The sequence below is a fragment of the Pipistrellus hanaki genome, assembly GCF_964339955.1.
Source record: "Pipistrellus hanaki genome assembly, chromosome: 17".
In the NCBI taxonomy this organism is placed as follows: Eukaryota; Metazoa; Chordata; class Mammalia; order Chiroptera; family Vespertilionidae; genus Pipistrellus; species Pipistrellus hanaki.
This window is the reverse complement of record NC_140519.1, coordinates 16,086,741-16,106,550: the sequence shown is the minus strand read 5'-3', so window position 1 is coordinate 16,106,550 and position 19,810 is coordinate 16,086,741. Positions and strand designations below refer to the sequence as shown.

At 36.6% G+C, this 19,810-nt stretch overlaps 1 protein-coding gene across 4 annotated transcripts; it reads left to right on the top strand.

The window, feature by feature from the left end:
• Window positions 1-125: 125 nt before the first annotated feature.
• Window positions 126-16,604, top strand: XKR9 (XK related 9). Of its 4 annotated transcripts, XM_084864946.1 has the most exons (6): window positions 126-236; window positions 3,026-3,100; window positions 4,493-5,019; window positions 9,298-9,355; window positions 11,637-11,857; window positions 15,184-16,604. In XM_084864946.1, exons 5-6 carry the CDS (start codon window positions 11,761-11,763, stop codon window positions 15,810-15,812), a joined length of 726 nt encoding a protein of 241 aa, XP_084721072.1. In that variant the 5' UTR covers window positions 126-236; window positions 3,026-3,100; window positions 4,493-5,019; window positions 9,298-9,355; window positions 11,637-11,760; the 3' UTR covers window positions 15,813-16,604. The 4 variants fall into 4 exon arrangements, with proteins under 4 accessions (XP_084721072.1, XP_084721070.1, XP_084721073.1 ...); XM_084864947.1 differs by lacking the exons at window positions 126-236; window positions 3,026-3,100 and having other exon boundaries at window positions 5,012-5,019; window positions 11,660-11,857; XM_084864944.1 differs by lacking the exons at window positions 126-236; window positions 3,026-3,100; window positions 9,298-9,355 and having other exon boundaries at window positions 4,499-5,019.
• Window positions 16,605-19,810: the final 3,206 nt, after the last annotated feature.

The following is a 19,810-nucleotide window of genomic DNA, read 5'->3' as shown; positions in this document are numbered from 1 at the left end:
GAGCGGGGAGGGATCAGCCTAGGAGCTGGGGGCGGGGCCAGAGGCCACGTGTCGCAGCGCGAGGCGAGCGGGGAGGGGTCAGCCGCCGAGCTGGGGGCGGGGCCAGGGGTCACATGACGCTGCCTGAGCCTCGAGTATGGCGGCGCGAGGGAGGCGTGAGGCGCCTGAGGCGAAGCTGGCGTGGAGAGCGACTTCTTGTCCCCGAACCAGGCGCCTCCCTAGGAGTTCATGTTTGGGTGGGCGAGTTCATCCTAGGGGACAAGAGACGTTTTAACTTGGGGGATCTAGGGCTGGAGCAGAGGGCAGCAGGCAGGCTAGGGGCAGTGACTGTTCTGAATCCGGGAGCAGGGCCGTGAGGTTTGTGGAACCTGGAGTGTGTGTGTGAGGGGTAATCTGTTTATCTTTCATAATAGACGGCTGTAAGTAATGTGTACCAAGCGCTCTCCATCTGCTAAGCGCTCTTTATAAACATGGTCTCATTTAACCCTCGCAGCAACGCTCCTCCCCGGGCCCAGGGCCTTGGCTGGAGAACTGGGTTTGGCAGATGGGTGGCCCCAATGTCACTGCCGCTCCTTTTGTAAAGAATGGAGTCACAGTTTCCTGAAAAGAAAAAGCACAGATCCTATGATCGGTTTCATCGAGTTTGGACAATTGCAAGAAGTCTCTCTCTCTCTCTCTCTCTCTCTCTCTCTCTCTCTCTCTCTCTCTCTCTCATCCACCACCCCAGCCCAACTCTTCTCCCAAAAACGGACACATGAGATGCTTGCCCTTCTAAAGTGTAGTACAAAGTATTTTAACGTTGCTTGTGCAGGTACTTCTGAAGAAAAAGACAACTCCCTATTAATTTACAAAGTGTTTCTTTTACAAACCAGCACTGGCATAGTCTAGATTTCTTGAAAGACGCACCATTATTGTGTGTGATACAATTTCTTTGCCTTGTGTGGCAAAGATGCCCTTTTAATAGCAGTGTTTCAAAAACCTTCACTGAAATAATCATGTAAACGGTCCCCTTTGCAAAGGGAAGGCAGGCAATATGCCTTTTATTTTTAGTATTTATTTATAATCCCCCACCTGAGGATATTTTCCCATTGCTTTTAGATAGAGTTGAAGCTGGGGTTGGAGGTGGGGGGAGGGGAGAAACATCCATGTGAGAGAGACACATCCATTGGTTGTCTTCCGCAGGGGGCGCACTGGGCTGGGTCTGAGCATGCAGCTGGCAACTGTGCAACCGGGCTAATGCCCTTGACTGGGAATGGAACTCAATGAAGGCCAACGCTCTAACCACTGGGAAAACTTGCCAGAGCCAAGGAATATGCCTTTAAAAAATGCTTGGAATAACTATCAAAATTCCCTAGGTCAGGAATATCAACTCATCAATATTTATGTATTTGTGGCCATGAATTAATGGCTATTCAGACAGGAAGTTACCTTCCTCTACCTTCCTCTTTCCTCATCTTAAAAACTCTGCTAGAAAGTCAGCAGAACCTTTGAGAAGAGGGTGGGTCAGTCATTTCTGCACCACAGTGCTCTTCCTGAGTCTCAGGGGCAGCTCCAGGTTCTTATCCCTTAGCTCTCTCTCTCTCTCTCTCTCTCTCTCTCTCTCTCTCTCTCTCTCTCTTTTTTTTACATATTAGAATTTCTTTTGTGCCTACCATCTTGATTTCACTTGTTCACTACCAAGCTCTTCATTTGACAGATAAAGAAATGGACCCAACAAATAATTTAAAAGTTAAATGACTTGCCCTGGCCAGGTGGCAGGTGGCTCACTACATTGGGAAGTTGTCCTCTAAAGCAAAAGGTTGTAGGTTCAATTCCCGGTCAGGGCACATGCTTAGGTTTCAGGTTTGATCCCTTATCAGGCTTGTAGGGCAGACAACTGATCAATGTTCTCTCTCTCTCTCTCTCTCTCTCTCTCTCTCTCTCTCTCTCTCTCTCTCTCTCTCTCTCTCTCTCTCATCAGTGAAAGCATATTCTCAGGTGAGGATTAAAAAAAAAGTTAAATGACAACTAGAGTCATACAAGGAGACACTGGCAGAAGAGCAGGAACAGAGGGTAGATAGTAAACTTGGTTTAGAGAAGTTGAAGTTGAGGTGATTGTGGGGTATCTTGATAATACCTATAGATAGTTTGGATATGTGAATTTAATTCAGAAGAGGGATCTAAGCTACAGATACAAAATTGAGTCTTTGTTGATATGTTTAGCAATGTGACTTGAAAGTTGACCTCCTCTCTAAGAAATAAGACCAAAGATTTTTCCATTCTATCTAGTCACATTTGTAGTCATTTATCCTCTGCCTACAACATGCAAAGTATGTCTTGTAGACATATTGTGGAGGGTATTAAAAATGAAATAGTAGGCTCTTTCTAGACACATCCAGGAAGCAGTTATACATGGTCTTATTTTAACATGCTTGGGTACATCCTAGTGGAGAAGCTAAAGTGATGGGATTTCAAGGAGGAAGGGGAGCATCAAATTGACTGGGAAGATCTAGGAAAGCTTAAAGATTATTGTTTTTGAGCTGATTCTTAAAGGATTGATAGAATTTCATCAGGTAGGTGGAGGTAGAAGGGCATTATAGATAGGTTTGGAAATAGAAGACATTTAGTGGATGTTTATGGGAACAGAAACCAATAATCATATGATATGTTTTGAGAAGGTATACATTTGAAAAAAGTAAATAGGGCTAACTTAATGATTCGTTGTAAATTCTCAGAGTATTTCAAATTCAAGAATTTCTCTTTTTCTTTTTCAAACATATCTGTTCACTTGGATAGGCTGTGAGGCAAACTGTATTTTCTAAAAAATTGATAAATACAATGAAAGCTTATAATCTAGTCAACCTATAAAAGGAGGCATGTTTCTCCTATTCCCAGAGTGATGGTTATAAAAGGTTATATCGTGACCAGAATGAATCACTCTGTTATCACTAGATTAGAAAAATCCCACATAACTACCAGGTGATTTCAGTTTCATTTTGGCCTTCGATCTTAAAGGTTTACAACCTCTAATGATACTTGTTTTCAGTGAAGAAGAAATAAAAGAAATGAAGATTTTCTGGAAGAGACTGAGTTAAAGAAGGCTTTTTTCAATATTTGACAAGTAAGTCTAGTCTATATTTTATGTGTGTTAAATTTTGTCGACAAGTGAAAGGTTGCTAGTTTTTACTTTTTAAATATCTGCTTTTTACAAAGAGATCATGTATAGTGGGCAAAGGTTATATATTTTGGCTGATAGCCAGGAAGCTACATAGCTGGGTTGACTTCTGAATAAAATTGGATTGGAACTATTGTATTAAGTTAGTGTCACGAGTTTTCTAGGAAGTTAAATTTTATAGGTGGCATTTTTTCTCATAAGGTGGTATTGGAATAGTGATCAACTGTAGGGATAGAGATGAACTGTCTTTCATGCAAGTTAGAGAAATACGTGGTTACTGAAAGAGTTGGGGATTTCTTTATGAGAACTGCTATATTTAGTACCTTGCCATGTAGGTTTCTCTCCAGTTGGCATTATGTCCCTGCCTCACTAAATTAGGAATATAGGAGATATAGAAGATGTCATATTGGATTTGTTTATTGAATCTTATATTCTACCAATAATGCAATTAATAAGTTTCTTAGAAATTATTTTTCCCATCTCATAAAACTTGATTCAAAACTGCTAGTGTTTTCCATATCCATTCCAGGTAAAGGTAGCTATCTTTGTGGGGTGAGTGATTAAGAAATGCCATATGGAGTGCTTAGGTATTATAGTTTGTAATTTTAAAGGAATCATCTATTAAAAAAAATGGTTTGCTCTTTAGAGATAATTCACCTAAACACCCAATATTTCTCTAAACTCAGTTTTCTGACCTTCAAAATGGGGCCACTTATATCCTACTCATATGGATTTGTAAATATTAAATGAAATAATATATGTAAAACACTTCACATGAAGTAAACACTCAGAAATGGTAGCTACTTTTATTGCTATCTACTCTTCCACTATATGTGCAATGTTTATTTTAATAGAGGAGAATGTTTAACCTGGAGGATTCCCTCTCTAGTGGAGAGTTTCAGGTTCTCTGGTTGGCAAGTAGAAGAGAATTAGGGTAGAAAAGCCTTTTCTAGGAGAAGCATATCTGAGAAGAAAGGTTTGGAAGCAGGAAGTCCAAGATCAAGGTGAAAAACAGATCCAGTGTCTGGTAAAGGCTCACTTCCTGGTTTGCAGACGGCTATTTTCTTCTGTGAAGAGTAGAGAGACCTAAGTTAACCTTTTAAAAAGGTAAATAGTCTGGGAAAAGATAAGGGTAAATAGTTTGAAAGGAAGTTTTCAATTTGTTAGTATATTGTTTTGTTGAGACTTTACCAAAGCTATTATAAGAACTAGTATATTTAGTGGTTATATATAAATATATATATTTAAATAGAGCTTTGATAAACTCATGACCTAGGGTTTTTAATATTATGCTCAAGAGTTTAAGAATCTTATATTTATAAATATGTTTTATTTTAGGTATTGTTATCGGTAATGAAGATCATTGTGAAACAGAAGATTGAATAAAGCCTTGTAACATTAAACCTAGATTAGAGATTTAGAAAAGAAAGTTAAAATTAGTCATTTTGATTTAAGTGTTTCAATTTCATAATATTTATTCTTCTAAATAGATTTAGAGAGTAGAAAATAAAATTCAGTGCTATAAAAAGCTGTTTTTTTTTTCTTTTTGTATCAGAGAAGAAAGTAGACAACTAAGAGCTATAGTGATTCATAATGAAATATACTAAATCGAATTTTATGATGTCAGTTGTTGGCATTATAATCTATATAACTGATTTAATTGTGGACATCTGGGTATCTGTTAGGTTTTTCCATGAAGGACAATATGTTTTTGGTGTTTTAACAGTAAGTTTTATGCTTGTTGGAACACTTGTGGTCCAGTGTTTTAGTTATTCTTGGTACAAGGCCGATTTAAAGAAAGCAGGCCAAGAAAGTCAGCATCGTTTTCTTCTACTTCACTGCTTGCAAGGAGGAATTTTTACAAGGTGAGCATACGCTTTTGATCATTAGCACAATTTTTCTTTTATTCGAACAGAAACGCCTTTCTGTATGTAGGTTGTCAAATGTACAAAGGTCCCCTATTTGCATGTAGCACAAAGGTCACTTGCTTCTTATTACTGTTTGTATGTCATTGCTGTACTGTCAGAATTTTCCAGGTTTATTATGTTTTAGTTTACCTAATTTACGTTTTCTGATATGTGCTCACTTTTTATGGGAAGGAAAAAGACTAATTTCTATGTCTTCTGATCTTATGTTTTATATTCATAGCCCAATTGTGCAAATATGTCTATCACTTGCAACTGCTCGAGCACTTAATTTTTAAGTTACTTGTACCATTAATTAACCAAATGAAAAATTTAGTGCAATAATGTAGAAGCCATGTGGTAAGCTGGTACAGAATCATGTACAGAACTAGAAACAGTCTTAAAAATCAAGCTAAAAAACTTTAATAGTTAAAGAAACAATATCTAAATAGGCCTTAAGAATTCCATGATTCTCTGTATATCTAATTTTATATGACCTTTTCAATATTACCTTAAGGGATTTAATTCTGTTAAAAATAATTTTTCTGTTTACTTTTAAGATATCAGCATATCATTTTTAAAAAAGACTTACAGGATTTAATAAATATTTTTAATTTAATAAATCTTTATTGTTCACATTTTTACAATTGTTCCTCTTTTTCCCCCCATAGCTGTCCTCCACCCGTTTTCCAACCCACCCTCTGCCCTTACCCCACCCATAGATGTATGATTTTTGTCCAATCTCTTCCCGCACCTCCCACACCCCTTTCCCCACCGAGAATTGTCAGTCTACTCCCTTTCTATGCCCTTGACTCTATTATATTTACCAGTTTATTCTGTTCATCAGATTTTTTTATTCATTTGATTTTTAGATTCACTTGTTGATATATATGTATTTGTTGTTCATAATTTTTATCTTTGCCTTTTTCTTCTTCTTCCTCTTCTTAAAGAATACCTCTAGTATTTAATTTCTCGCCACTCCCATCTGGCCTGAATAGTTTCTGTTGAGAAATCAGCTGACAGTTGTTTGGATGCTCCCTTGTAGGGAACTGTTTTTTTCTTGCTGCTTTTAATATTCTCTCTTTGTCTTTTGCTCTTGGCATTTGAATTATGATGTGTCTTGGTGTGGTCCTCTTTGGATTCCTTTTGTTTGGGGTTCTGTGTGCTTCCTGGACTTATAAGTCTATTTTTTTCATCAGGTCGGGGAAGTTTACAGTCATTATTTCTTCAAATAGGTTTTCAGTATCTTGTTCTCTCTCTTCTTCTGGCGCCCCATAATTCTGATGTTGGTATGTTTGAAGTTGTCCCAGAGGCTCCTTACACTATCTTCATATTTTTGGATTCTTTTTTTCTTTTCCAGTTGGGTGGTTTTTCTTTTTTTCTTTTTTTTTTTTTTTTTGCTTTTTTGTATTTCAAATCTTTGACGTGATTCGTACAATCCTCTATTCTGCTGTTAGATCTCTGTATAATATTTTTTATTTCAGACAGTGTATGCTTAATTTCTAGTTGGTCCTTTTTCATATCCTCGAGGATCTGGCTAAATTTATCTGCTTTTTCTAAAAAATTCTTGAAAAATCTTATAACTGTGGTTTTGACCTCTGTATCCAGTTGTTTGCTTTCCTCCATTTCTTTCACTTGTGATCTGCTTCTATGTCTCATTTTGACTGCTTCACTGAGTTGATAGAGTGGCTTTGTGTGCTAGGTGTCCTATAGGGCCCAGTGGCGAAGTCTCCCCAGTTACCTGAGGTGGACACTGTTGGTGCACCCCTTTGTGGGCTGTGTACACAGTCTTGTTGTAGTTAAGCCTTGATTATTTTTGGTATCATTGTGAGGAATTGACCTCCAGGCCAATTGGCTGTGAGGATCAGCTGTGTCTATTCTGGGAGAACTTCTGTGCTGGAGACACCCTTATGAGACAAGACTTGCAAAAGCCTCTGTATTCAGCTTGGATGGGGTGGAGTCTCAGGGTAGAGAAGACAGCATTGGTTTTCCATCAGCCCTGCCCTAATAGGCCCCTGTGTCTCAGTGTCCCATGGTAATTGCTGCAAGCACCTCTGAGAGAAAGCTACCCTCAAGTTCCACTTGCTGCCAGCCTCTCCAGTTTCTCCCCGAATGAATCTGGTTTCCCAGAGTCTCACCCGGAACTGGAGTTCAGTGCAGTCGGGAGCTTTTGTCTCCCTCCTCCTTGAGAAAGCCCACCGTGTACTCAGTTGCCCACCCTCTCTACACACGCGCGTGCATGCGCACACTTCAGTACCTCTGCCTTCTGCAGTTCCTCTAAGTCTCAGTGTGCTTTTCTTTTTCCTGACAGTCCAGTTTCACCCATATGAGTCTGGGTCCCCAGAGTCTCTCCCGAAACTAGAGTTCAGTTCCCCTTCCACTTGAGAAAGCCAGCCACACATTCAGTTGCCAGTCCTCTCTGCGCATGCACGTCTCAGTATCTCTTCCTCCTTCAGCTCCTCTGAGTCTCAGTGTGCTTTTCTCTTTTCTTCTAGTTGTAGAATTTCCATTCAGCCAGCCTTCCTATGGTTCTGGATGATGTCTGTTTTGTCTTTTAGTAGTAGTTTTGAAATTGTTGTGTGTGGCAGCAGTTTAGGTATTTACCTATGCCACCATCTTGGTTTCTCCTCTGAGATATCTGTATATCTTAAAAAGAGAAAAATTAAAAGCACATTAAGAGGATAACATACTCTTTGGTTACATTTAATTTTGGAATTTGGACCATTTTAATAGCTTACATAAAGGTTAATTTCTGATTCTGTCCTATTAAAAGCAACATATTCATGATGACAGCTGAAAGTATTAAAAAATTTCAGGCTTTTTATATGTTAATTGATAGTAATAATAATAAATGTCATTAAATTTGTGTGGAGATTTTTTAGTTTTCAAAGTATTTTCACATACTTTGTCTTTTTAAAGCTAGAGTTAGTAAGGTTATAACATGTAATAGTAACAAAATATGTAATGAGAAAAAGTACAGGTTTTAGGGAAGCTGGAAAGTACTTTAGGTATAGATATTGGAGTTTAGTTTTGAAACTATGTTTTCAATAAGATGAAAATGTTTAAAGGGATGGAGTAAAAGTGCTTATAACTTTTAATGTGCAATAAATAAGATTTAATGAATATTTTGCATGAGCAATAATGAGAATTATGTAGTTATATTTAGAGGATAACATTTACCTTGCTGAGAGTTTAGAAATATGGTAAATTCTTTATTTGCCATTCTATAAATGTAAAATTTTTATATATACAGAACTATTTTCCTCGGTGTTTCAAATAATGGCTTGAAGGTACTGCAGGACATTGTGTTATATATTATAAATTGTATTATAAAAGAAAGGCAAAATTGCCTTGATTTTTATTGTCTTTTGACATACCTAGTAATTTTTTATTAAATGTTAGACATTATATATAAAAATTATAGAGGCTCCAGATAATACTATTTTCCTTTTCTCTCCTGGACATTTAGAGTGAGGTTCAGTCTACTGTTGGTTTGCTTGTAGGGTGCAGCCTTCTAGGGTACTGAGAGCCTGGTATAGTCATGCTCCCTCCCGCATGTCCTGAATACTACTAGGTCCTTATCTCCTTGGCACCACAAGACTGTCAGAAAAATTCTGCTTTGCTTTTTCAAGACTTTCTGCTTAGGGTTTAGCCTTTATCTTATAGTTTCAAAATTTGTTAAATGTCCTGGGGGGCAAACTGACTAAGCTTTTGAGGTCCCTGTCTTTAGACCTACAAGATCTTTAAAGCCTCTGCTTTTTTTTTCTTTCTTTTTTTTTTTTTTTCTGTTCTAACAATAACCCTCTACCTGAGAAAAATCCATATTTTCAACATCTTGCCCTTGTACCTCCAGGCAACAAGTATCTGCAGAAACATCAGTTCATTTCCAATTTCTTTAGTTGTTTTGGCAGGAGCTTTGGTCTGCTCCAGTATACTACATCCTATATGGAAGCATAGTCTGTAAAGTGCAATCTTGAGTTATCCTATAATATGCTGTTGTAAATTATCCCAGGTCTAAAGTTGAACAGAACCTTTATTGTTCTAAAAAATAATATAAAGACCTCAAAACACTTGAATTCCATCTACCATATTCCTCACATATACTGAACATTAATATTGCTGGCATTTTAATTCTGTGTTAATCTCACTAGACCATATTATTGTGTTATTTGTTTTATATAGTTAACTTTTGTTTATATTTACTATTCTCTTTATTTTTTATTCCTTCTTGAATCTCAGACTTTCCACTATGGATCACTTTTCTTCTGCCTGCCTGAGGTCCAGAATTGCATCTATTGTGAGTCTGTTGGTGACATCATTTTTCAGTTTTTGGTTGTCTAGAAATGTCAGTATTTCATTTGCTTTCTTGAGAGCTATTTTAGAATTTGAGACGAGTAGTTAGTTATCTTATTTTTTCATATTACATTCTCTTGTCTTTTGGTTTTTATTGTTTCTCTTGAAGTGTTAGGTGATTGTCTTTTTTCCTTTACCTTTGGTTTGCTACAGTTTAATTATGATATATCTATGTATAGATTTATTTCTCTTGCTTGAGATTTGCTAGTTCTCATGATTCTTTGAAACTTTCATCATTTTTGCACAATTCTTAGTCATTACTTTCTAACATTTTTTGTCTCTTTGCCTTCTGGGACTGCAAACAAATGTAAGTTATATATTCTCACTATATTTAACAAACTCTTATAACAGAAGCTATATTTGGTTCTTTTCAAAAGTCTGCTATGTCACCTTTTGTAGTTTCCTCTTCACTGCAGATATTTCAGACTTGCCATTTATATCTTTAAACATAGCATAACTTTTTTATTTAAAATTTCAATATCTGAAGCTTTTACAAGTTTGTTACTACTGGCTCTGCTTCTTCTATTGGGTACTCATATTGCCTTGTTTCTTGCATGCGTAGGTTAGTATCCATGATTATGTTCTGGTCATTGCCCCTGAAAAAATAGTGAGGCCTTCACTATGTCCTCTCTAGAGGCTTTGATTTTATTCTTTGGAGATGTCTATAGGGTCTGTAAGATGTGGTCTACACTTAAAAGTCATGTCTTGAAGTGCTTCCTGATTCAGTCTTTTCAAAAAAAATAAACATATTTTTTATTGACTTCAGAGAGAAAGGGAGAAGGAGAGAGATATATAAATATCAATGATGAGAGAGAATCATTGATCAGCTGCCTCCTTCATGCCCCACAGTTGGAACTGAGCCTGCAACCTGGGCATATGCACCAACTGGGAATCGAACCGTGACCTTATGGTTCATAGGTTGATGCTCAACCAGTGAGACTGATTCAGTCTTTAAAGGTTGTATCTTTCTAGAAATGTGTGCATTTCTTCTAGGCCTGTGGTCGGCAAACTGCGGCTTGCGAGCCACATGTGGCTCTTTGGCCCCTTGAGTGTGGCTCTTCCACAAAATACCACGACCTGGGCAAGTTTATTTTGAAGAAGTGGCATTAGAAGAAGTTTAAGTTTAAAAAATTTGGCTCTCAAAAGAAATTTCAATCATACTGTTGATATTTTGCTCTATGACTAATGAGTTTGCTGAGCAACAACAGTAAGGTAGTTTAATACCTTACGTTAATGGATATATAATGAGACAAAAAAAATCAATAAGGAAACAAAGACCTTAAATGTCACACTAGACAAAACTGACTCAATAGATTATTTATAGAATATTTTATCCAAAAACTGCAGGATATACATTTTTTTCACGTGCACATAGAACATTCTTTAAGACTGATCACACTTTAGACCATAAAACAAGTCTCAATAAATTCAAGAAGACTGAAATCATATCAAGCATTTTTTTTCAATGATATTATGAAAATAGAAATCAGCTACAAGAAGAAAACTGGAAAAATCAGAAACATGTGGAGATAAACAGCTTTGCTATTAAATAACTAATTGATCAAACAGGAAATCAAAAAATACTTGGAGACAAATTAAAATGAAAATACAACTTTCTAAAACCTATGGGATACAGAAAAAGCAGTTTTAAGAGGGAAGTTCTATACAGGCCTCCCTGGGTTTCAAGTTCCCTACCAGTTTGGGCTTGTATGGGAGGCAACCAATTAATGTGGCTCTCTTGCCTAGATATCTCTCTCTCTCTCTCTCTCTCTCTCTCTCTCTCTCTCTCTCTCTCTCTCTCTCTTTCTCTCTCTCCTTTTTTTCCTTCCACTATCTCTAAAATCAATGGGAAAAATATCCTCCAGTGAGGATTAATTAAAAAAAATTAAAAATTTAAAAATAAAATGAAAGAGAAGTTACAACTGATAAACATCCAATATAAAAAAGCCTGGGTGGCATCATGCACGATGTCATCACAAGATGGCCACCCTCATGACATCATGTATATTTAACAGTGCTAGCACAAAATGGCACAGCAAACATGAAATAAAAGGTTATGGAGTTCAAATCTCAATAAAGACACCATAAGAAATTTGTAGTAGAGAAAGTTTGTGGGAAAAATCTGTACTTAAACATATGCTACTTTTTTTCAAATTATTATATATATTAATATACATGTTATAAAGTATATATTCATAAGACAAATGTTCTTATTTACTTTACAGGTATTGGTTTGCCTTGAAAAAAGGTTATCATGTGGTTTTCAAATATAGCAACAAAACTGATAACTTCATAGAAAAACAAATTGATCCACATAAAGAAGTTATAGATGGAGTGACTGATTTGAGCATGCTCAGGCTATTTGAGACCTACCTGGAAGGCTGCCCACAACTTGTTCTTCAGCTCTACATCTGTCTGGAACAGGGTCAAGGAAATATCAGTCAGTGTAAGTCTTAACACCCTTTGTTAGATAGATGCCTCTGAGATCTTATGTTAATTATATAACTTTTGGGCAGGTTTTAGAATTTTTTATTGTTTTTCTTTATAGAATTGTTTAAGTTTTAAAAAGAAGAACATGGTTTAAAGATTTAAAAGTATATAAAGATATGTTGCCTCCCTCCCTCTTTTTCCCATTCCTTTTTTGTCTGCCAGAAAGGAAACTTGTCAGTTTTTTGATGACTCTTTTAGAAAATAATTTTAAAAACCTATATTATTTGTCTGTGTCTCTCCCCTTTTCTATTCATTCTCTTTCTTTTATAGAAATAGTAACTTAAAATAAAAACAGTCTTTGTTTTTTTTGCAGCATTTAACAATATGTCTTGGAGATCTATTCATATCAGTACAGAAAGAGCTCCCTCATTCATTTCTATTATCTGAATAGTATTATAAATTATAGATATACCATGATTTATTTAATAAGCTCCAGTTTATGTTGTTAGGTTGTTCCTAGTATTTTACTGTTGCAAAAAATGCTGCTGTAAGTAATATTATGCATGTGTAATGTATATCCATAGGGTAAATTTCCAGAATTGCAATCATTAGATGAAAGTGTAAATGCTACAGAAACTCATGAAAATTTACCAATATGTTATTTTATTACAGCATATTTCATTGTTAGGGTAAAATATTCAATTTAAAGGACAGTTTGAAATTTCCATTAAAAAAGACACCATTTAACTTGTTTAATTTGAGATGTTAAAAAATAGTAATGACTAAGGTTTCATGCAGAGTTGGATTAATCTCAGAGTACCAGATTGCCATCTTTCCTGGAGTTCCCTCTATGCTATTCTCACCTATGAGATCAGTTTCTTTCCCTAAGTATTTCTGTTCCCAATTTCCCACAAACTTCAGTGTTGTAGTCCTTTCTAATATTATTATTTTTACCTTGCTTGTTAATAAGACACTGAAATGAACCTATTGCATATTAAGACCTCTTTTTCCTTGTGATGCAAATAATTTGTGGGTTGGGACTTACGTGTTCTGTGCCATATAGTTACTGAAACTAGAAGTTCAACATTTAGAGTTTATAGCCTATCATGTGGTAGATCTATTGATGATTCCAAGTAGTAAATAGCATCTAGATCACAATGGGATCCAGTGACTATCTTCATATTATGAGGTTTTATCCTCATTCTTTAGTTTCTCCTTACAATACAAACAAACAAATAAATAAATGCCAATTGTCTAACAATAGAATTGGTAAATAAGTTATTGTACAATCTTATATAATGAAGATGCAATTTGCAAATGGTTGTTACACCATGAAGTGTAAAGACTGATCGATTAACGACAGGATCACAGATCAGCAGGAGGGTAGGGCAGCGAGCTACAAGCCGTTGGTGGAGAGCTACAGGAGGGAACAGGGCAGCAAGCTAAAAAGGGGGGTGGGGAAGGGCAGAGGGAGCTACAGGAGGGCAGTGCAGTGGGTGCAGAGCTAGTGGAGGGTGGCAGCGAGCTATTGGTGAGCTACTGGTGCATGGATTCGTGCGCAGGGCTACTAGTGTTACTATAAAAACTGTTAGCCACAGAAAATAGTGATAACTTTTAATGACACAGGAAAATAATTCTAAAATAAAATTTAGACAAAAACAGTTTATAAAATTTTCTATGAGCATACTTTTAAGGATACCAGGAAATGATTATATAGAACAGTGTCTAGAAGAAAATATGAAAAATGTTAACTGTAGCTGCGATTACTGGGTAGTGAGATTATGAATTAATTTATTTAATCTTCTTTAAAAATTTTCTCTGAATTTCCAAATATTCTAAAATAACGTGTGGGGTATTGTTTTGAGAATTAGGAAGAATAACTCAGAATGTTAAAAAAAAATCAGGTTATTTATAGAAGTATTTCAGAAGATTGAACCTATTCTTTTATTTTTGCTTCTTCCTGAACCACACTAATAAGGAGAGTAAAGGATTAAAAATAATATAAACCCACAAGAACAAATAGAATGTAGAATAGAATAGCAGATTAGAAATATCAACGTGTTTAGAAGATGGAAAGCAGATGAAAAGGTTATGTAGGTTATGTAAATCAGCTCTACCATCAAAGACTAAATTATTTGAAGTTATTTTCCCTCTGAAAATATATAACACTACTGGATAGCCTGGCTGGTGTGGCTCAGTGGTTGAGCATCGGCCTAATGAACCAGGAGGTCACAGTTCAATTTCTGGTCAGGGCACATGCTCAGGTTGTGGGCTCAATCCCCAGTGTGGGGCATGCAGGAGGCAGCTGATCAATGTTTCTCTGTCACCATTGATGTTTCTATCTTTCTTCCTCTCTGAAATGAATAAAAATATATATAGACTAGAGGCCCAGTGCACGGATTAGTGCACTGGTGGGATCCCTCAGCCTGGCCTGTGGGGATCGGGCCAATACTTGCTTTCTGACATCCCCCAAGGGGTCCTGGATTGTGAGAGGGCTCAGGCTAGGCCGAGGGACCCCACACGTGCACAACTGGGGCCAGGGAGGGACCACAGGAGGGTTCCTGAGTGTGTCTGGCTGTCTCGCCTAGTCCCAATCAGCCGGACCCCAGAAGTGAGCTAGCCTACTGGTTGGAGTGTCTGACCCTAGTGGTCAGTGTGCATCATAGTGACTGCTCAAATGGTCAGATGAACAGTCAGACACTTAGCATATTAAGCTTTTATTATATAGGAAGGGAAATTGAGCTTGCTGACACCCAACTCACACTTAAGTTAAATTTTCCTTCCTCCCTCTTTCTCCCCTCCCTCCTTTTCTCCCATCCTTCCTCTTTTACTTCCTTTCCATTTCCCTCTCTTGCATGATGCTGTGTCTTAGTGAATTAGATATATGCCCAGGGTCAAAGCCAAAGCCTGGAATAGCTAGGTTTATAACAGTAATGTCTTATAGAATTTCCAGAGTATTGTATGCAGTTTTCACTATATCAGTTACTCAATAAAACATGTCCAAAATTTGTACAGTTCAGAATCTTGTAAAGCAGTCTAATGCAGTGGTTAAGTATACCATCTTTGGAATTGGGTAGCTTTAGAGTCAAATCTTAACTGCAACTTGCTAGCTGTATGACTTAGGTTAAATAATATATATTCTGTAAGCATTACTCCTTCATATGTAATATGGGAATAGTAATATTTATCTCGAAGAATTAGATGAGATGAGTATATAAAGTACCTGACATGTGTTTTTGGGTATGTGTAAATACAGATAAAGCATGTAAGGCATATGGTAATTTAATATTGCAAATTTTATTCCTGTAACAATATACCTTTTTAAATTTTTTTGTTTTGTAGATGCAGTCCTCATGGTCTCTTGCTGTGCTATTTCTTGGTCGACTGTCGATTATCAAATATCCTTAAGAAAATCCTTACCTGATAAAAAAGTCCTTACTGGGCACTGTCGAAAATTCACATATCTCTCTTACAAGTTTTTTACATTATTATCTTGGATGCTGAGTGTTGTACTTCTTTTATTCTTAGATGTGAAGATTGCTTTATGTCTGTTGTCATTTCTTTGGATTTTAGGTATATTGTGGGCATTTAAAAACCAAACTAAGTTTTGTGCTTCCATAAGTATGGAGTTCTTATACAGGATTGTTGTTGGATTTGTTCTTATTTTTACATTTTTTAATATTCAGGGTCAGAATACCAAATGTCCAATGTCTTGTTATTATATTGTAAGAGTACTGGCCACACTGGGGATATTGACTGTGTTCTGGGTTTGCCCACTTTCTATTTTTAATTCAGACTATTTTGTACCTATTAGTATTATTATAGCTCTTGCTCTTATCCTTGGAATTATTTTTCTTATTGTTTATTATGGGACTTTGCACCCAAACAGAAGTAAAGAAAGAGAACCTGATGAAATTGATGGGAAATCAGTGCAAATAGAATGTAGAATGAAGTATTTCCTAAAGGACTAAGCTATCATTTATGAGACATATTTTCTTATTTTATGTTTCATTGGTTAGTAAAGAAAATGTTGTGTGTCTATGTGTGTGTTATTTCTTAGTTTTGCTTTCTTTAATTTGAGATCAGTTCTGGTACATTATTTATGAATGTGAGAGTGAGCATATTAATATTTTTATTATTAAATTAATTTCTCACTTGGTTTTGAAGACCTTAAGAACTTAGATATATTTGCCTGTTGTCAGGAAAAGTAGCCATTTTGAGCCTGAATTGGAAGAAATGGTCTGGATCCCATAATAATTCTGGTTCCTGCAATAATTTGAAGGCTGGAATTGAGCTTCTCTCCAACTTTCCCCTCATTTTCCCTGAACTAAAACTGATGCACCTGCTGTGGAGAAAAAGAGAGCAGAACACTTGTTCTCACTTGCATTTTTTTGATTCAATGCATATATTGAGTTGGGGACGGATTGAGTTGAGAAAAAGGAAAAGGAAGGGAAGAGGAAGAAAACAAGACATAAAATTTACCATCTTAACCATTTTTAGTGTATAGTTCAGTAGTGTTAATTATATTTACATCTCTGTAACTTTTTCATCTTGCAAAATAGACCCTGTTCCAATGAACAACAACTTCCCATTTCCCTCTCTTTCCAGCTCCTGGCAATTGCAATCTATTTTGTTTTAATAAATTTAACTACTTTAGATACCAAATGTAAGTGGAATTATACAGTATTTGTATTTTTGTGACTGCCTTATTTCACTTAGCATAATGTCCTGAGATTCATTTATATTGTAGCATGTGTGACAGCATTTTATATATATACTAGAGGCTGGTGCACAAAATTGGTGCACTTGGTGGTGGTGGGGGGTCCCTCAGCCTGGCCTGCACCGTCTCATAGTCCAGGAGCCCTTGGGGGATGTCCGACTGATGGCTTAGGCCCGCTCCCCAAGCTGGCAGTTGAACATCCTTAGCGCTGCAGTGGAAGCAGGAGAGGATCCCACCACTGCCACTGTGCTTGCCATCCATGAGCCCGGGTTCAGAGCTTCTGACTGAGCAATGCTCCCACTGTGGGAGAGCACTGACCACCAGGGGATAGCTCCTGATTGAGCATCTGCCCCCTGGTGGTCAGTGCACATCATAGTGATCGCTGAGTAGCCTTAGCATATCATTATCATATTATGCTTTGATTGGTTGAACGGCCGACTGGTGACTGGACACTTAGCACATTAGGCTTTTATTATATAAGATTGATTTCAGAGAGGAAGAGAGAGGGAGAGAGAAATAGAAGCATCAATGATGAGAGAGAATCATGGATCAGCTGCCTCTTGCACACCCCCTACTGGGGATTAAGCCTGCAACCGGGCATGCGCCCTGACCAGGAATTGAACCATGACCTCCTGGTTCATAGGTTCACTGAGCCACACTTCTGGACAGGAATTTCTTCTTTAAGGCTGAATAATATTATATTCTATGTATATGTCACATTTTCTCTACTTACCAATCACTGGGTTGCTTCTACCTCTTGGCTATCATGAATAATGTTATAATGAATAAGCAATTTATGTAATGGAAAAGTGGTTATAAAACAATATATATTGTTTTATATATATATATATATATATATATATATATATATATATATATATATATATATTGGGTCGGCAACTAAGTAATTGCGGATGTTTAAAAGAAAATCAAAGACAATTTTTTCATGGAACTAAATAACTTTATTCTGTAATGTATTGCCCATTTTGATCAATGACCTTTTGCCATCTTTCAGGCAGCATCATAATCCCACGTTCAAAAAACTTCTGGTTTTTATTAGCAAAAAACTGAATCAGGTACGATTTGACATCATCATCATTATTGAAATTTTTACCATTCAAGGAGTTTTGTAAAGATCGAAACAAAAAGTAATCAGATGGTGCAAGGTCAGGATTATATGGTGGATGTGGCAAAACATCCCAACCAAGCTCCATTAATTTTTGCCGAGTGACCAAAGATGTGTGTGGCCTTGCATTGTCATGATGGAATACAACACCTTTTCGATTTGTCAATTCGGGCCGCTTTTCTTCAACTGCATTGTTTAATTTCATTAGTTGTTCAATGTAGACATCAGAATTGATCGTTCGGTTGGGTGGTAAGAGTTCAAAGTAGACAATTCCTTTGTAATCCCACCAAACTGATAACAAAACCTTCTTTTGATGAATATCAGCTTTTGATGTTGTTTGAGTTGGTTCACCTGGCCTGCTCCACGATCTTTTCCACTTGATATTGTTGTAAACAACCCATTTTTCATCGCCAGTTATCAGTCGTTTTAAAAATGGATCATTTTCATTACGTTTCTTTAGCAAATTGCAGCTGCTAATGTGTTGCGTTAACTGTGATTCTTTCAGTTCGTGAGGAACCCATGTATCGAGTTTTTTAACATAGCTAAGTTGTTTTAAGTGATTTTCAATGCATGTATGTGATACATGAAGCTTCTCTGCAATCTCACGTGTTGTACTGTGACAGTCCGAATTGATTATTGCTTTGATTAGGGCGTCATCAACTTCAACTGGACGACCAGAGCGTTTTTCATCTTTGAGTGAAAAATCACCAGAACGAAATTTGGCAAACCAATTTTGACACTGCTGTTCTTTTAAGGCTTCGTCACCATAAACAGCACATAACTTTTTATGAGCTTGCGATGCGTTTTCCCTTTGCGGAAATAAAAAAGCAAAATATGACGAAAATGTTCCTTTTGATTTTCCATTTTTCAACGAACGCCAAACGAAAACTACAAAACAGATCAAAAACTTTTTTTACTGATTAACAGCTGAATAGCCAACTATCAAATAACAAAATGTGTTTTACATTTGTACTACGTCTGCAAACTAAAAATTCAACTGAAGCCATATATGTGTGAAACCCGCAATTACTTAGCTGCCGACCCAATATATATATATATATATATATATATAATCTTGAATATTAAATGCCCCACACAAACATGGATTGAATGATCATTTCATCAACAAACATTTTCCCATTGAGTTTATAGCCAAGAAATAAATGGGTAGATCCTAGTCAGATATTTTGGCTAGTTAGCAAGTTCTTAAAGTGAATATTTAATATCTAATAGATTTACTTATTTTATTCTATTTTTTTCTATATCACTCAGTCATGGATATACAGCACTTTTAAATCTTCCCAACTAATTATACACTTTTCTAGATTATTCTGCACATATAAAAGGCATTTTGAAATGTAGGAAAAGCATGGGAACAATTATAAGCAATACTCTCATAAAAGAACAGTCATATGCATTGTACTACTCCAGAGGTTCTCAGGGTTCTCAAGGATATATATATATATATATATATATATATATATAGTTATTATAGGAACTCAGATGGTTGTGAAGGCCACGATATCTGCCGGCAGGTTGGAGAACCATGAAAACCTGTGGTGTAATTGAGTCCCAGTCTGAAGGCCTAGGAATTGTGGGGCTAATGGTGTATGTCCTGATCTGAGTCCGAAAGCCAGAGAACCAGAGTACCCATGTCGGAGGGAAGGGGAAGATGGATATCTTAGTTCAGGCAGACAGAGTGACTTTGCTCTTCCTGTGCTTTTTCAGTTCTATTTAGACCCTCAACAGATTGATGATACTACCCACACTGGGGACAGCATTTGCTTCACTCACTTCACCAATTCAAATGCTAATTTGAGGAAAAAACATCCTCACAGACACACACAGAAATGTTTTACCAGCTATTTGAGCATCCCTTAGCCTAGTCAAGTTAACATAAAATTCACATTCCCAAACATCCATATACTTTCATGTCTACTTGAAATATGAATGGAAGGCTTCCCTTACACTAGTGGTTCTTAAACATTAGTGTACATGAGAGTCATCTGGAGGATTTATTGTATTTCAATCCACAATTTTTTGGTAGATCTTAGGTGGAGTGTGAAATTTGTCTAAGAAGTTCCTGGATGTTGTTGATGCTGCTGATCTGCCCATTTGCTTTG

Excerpts from the sequence above, each read along its gene's own strand:
- XKR9 (XM_084864944.1), top strand. The coding sequence starts at position 4,748 with ATGAAATATACTAAATCGAATTTTATGATGTCAGTTGTTGGCATTATA. Across the intron at positions 5,020-11,636 it reads CAAGGAGGAATTTTTACAAG|GTATTGGTTTGCCTTGAAAA; the intron begins GTGAGCATACGC and ends TTTACTTTACAG. Across the intron at positions 11,858-15,183 it reads TCAAGGAAATATCAGTCAGT|ATGCAGTCCTCATGGTCTCT; the intron begins GTAAGTCTTAAC and ends TTTGTTTTGTAG.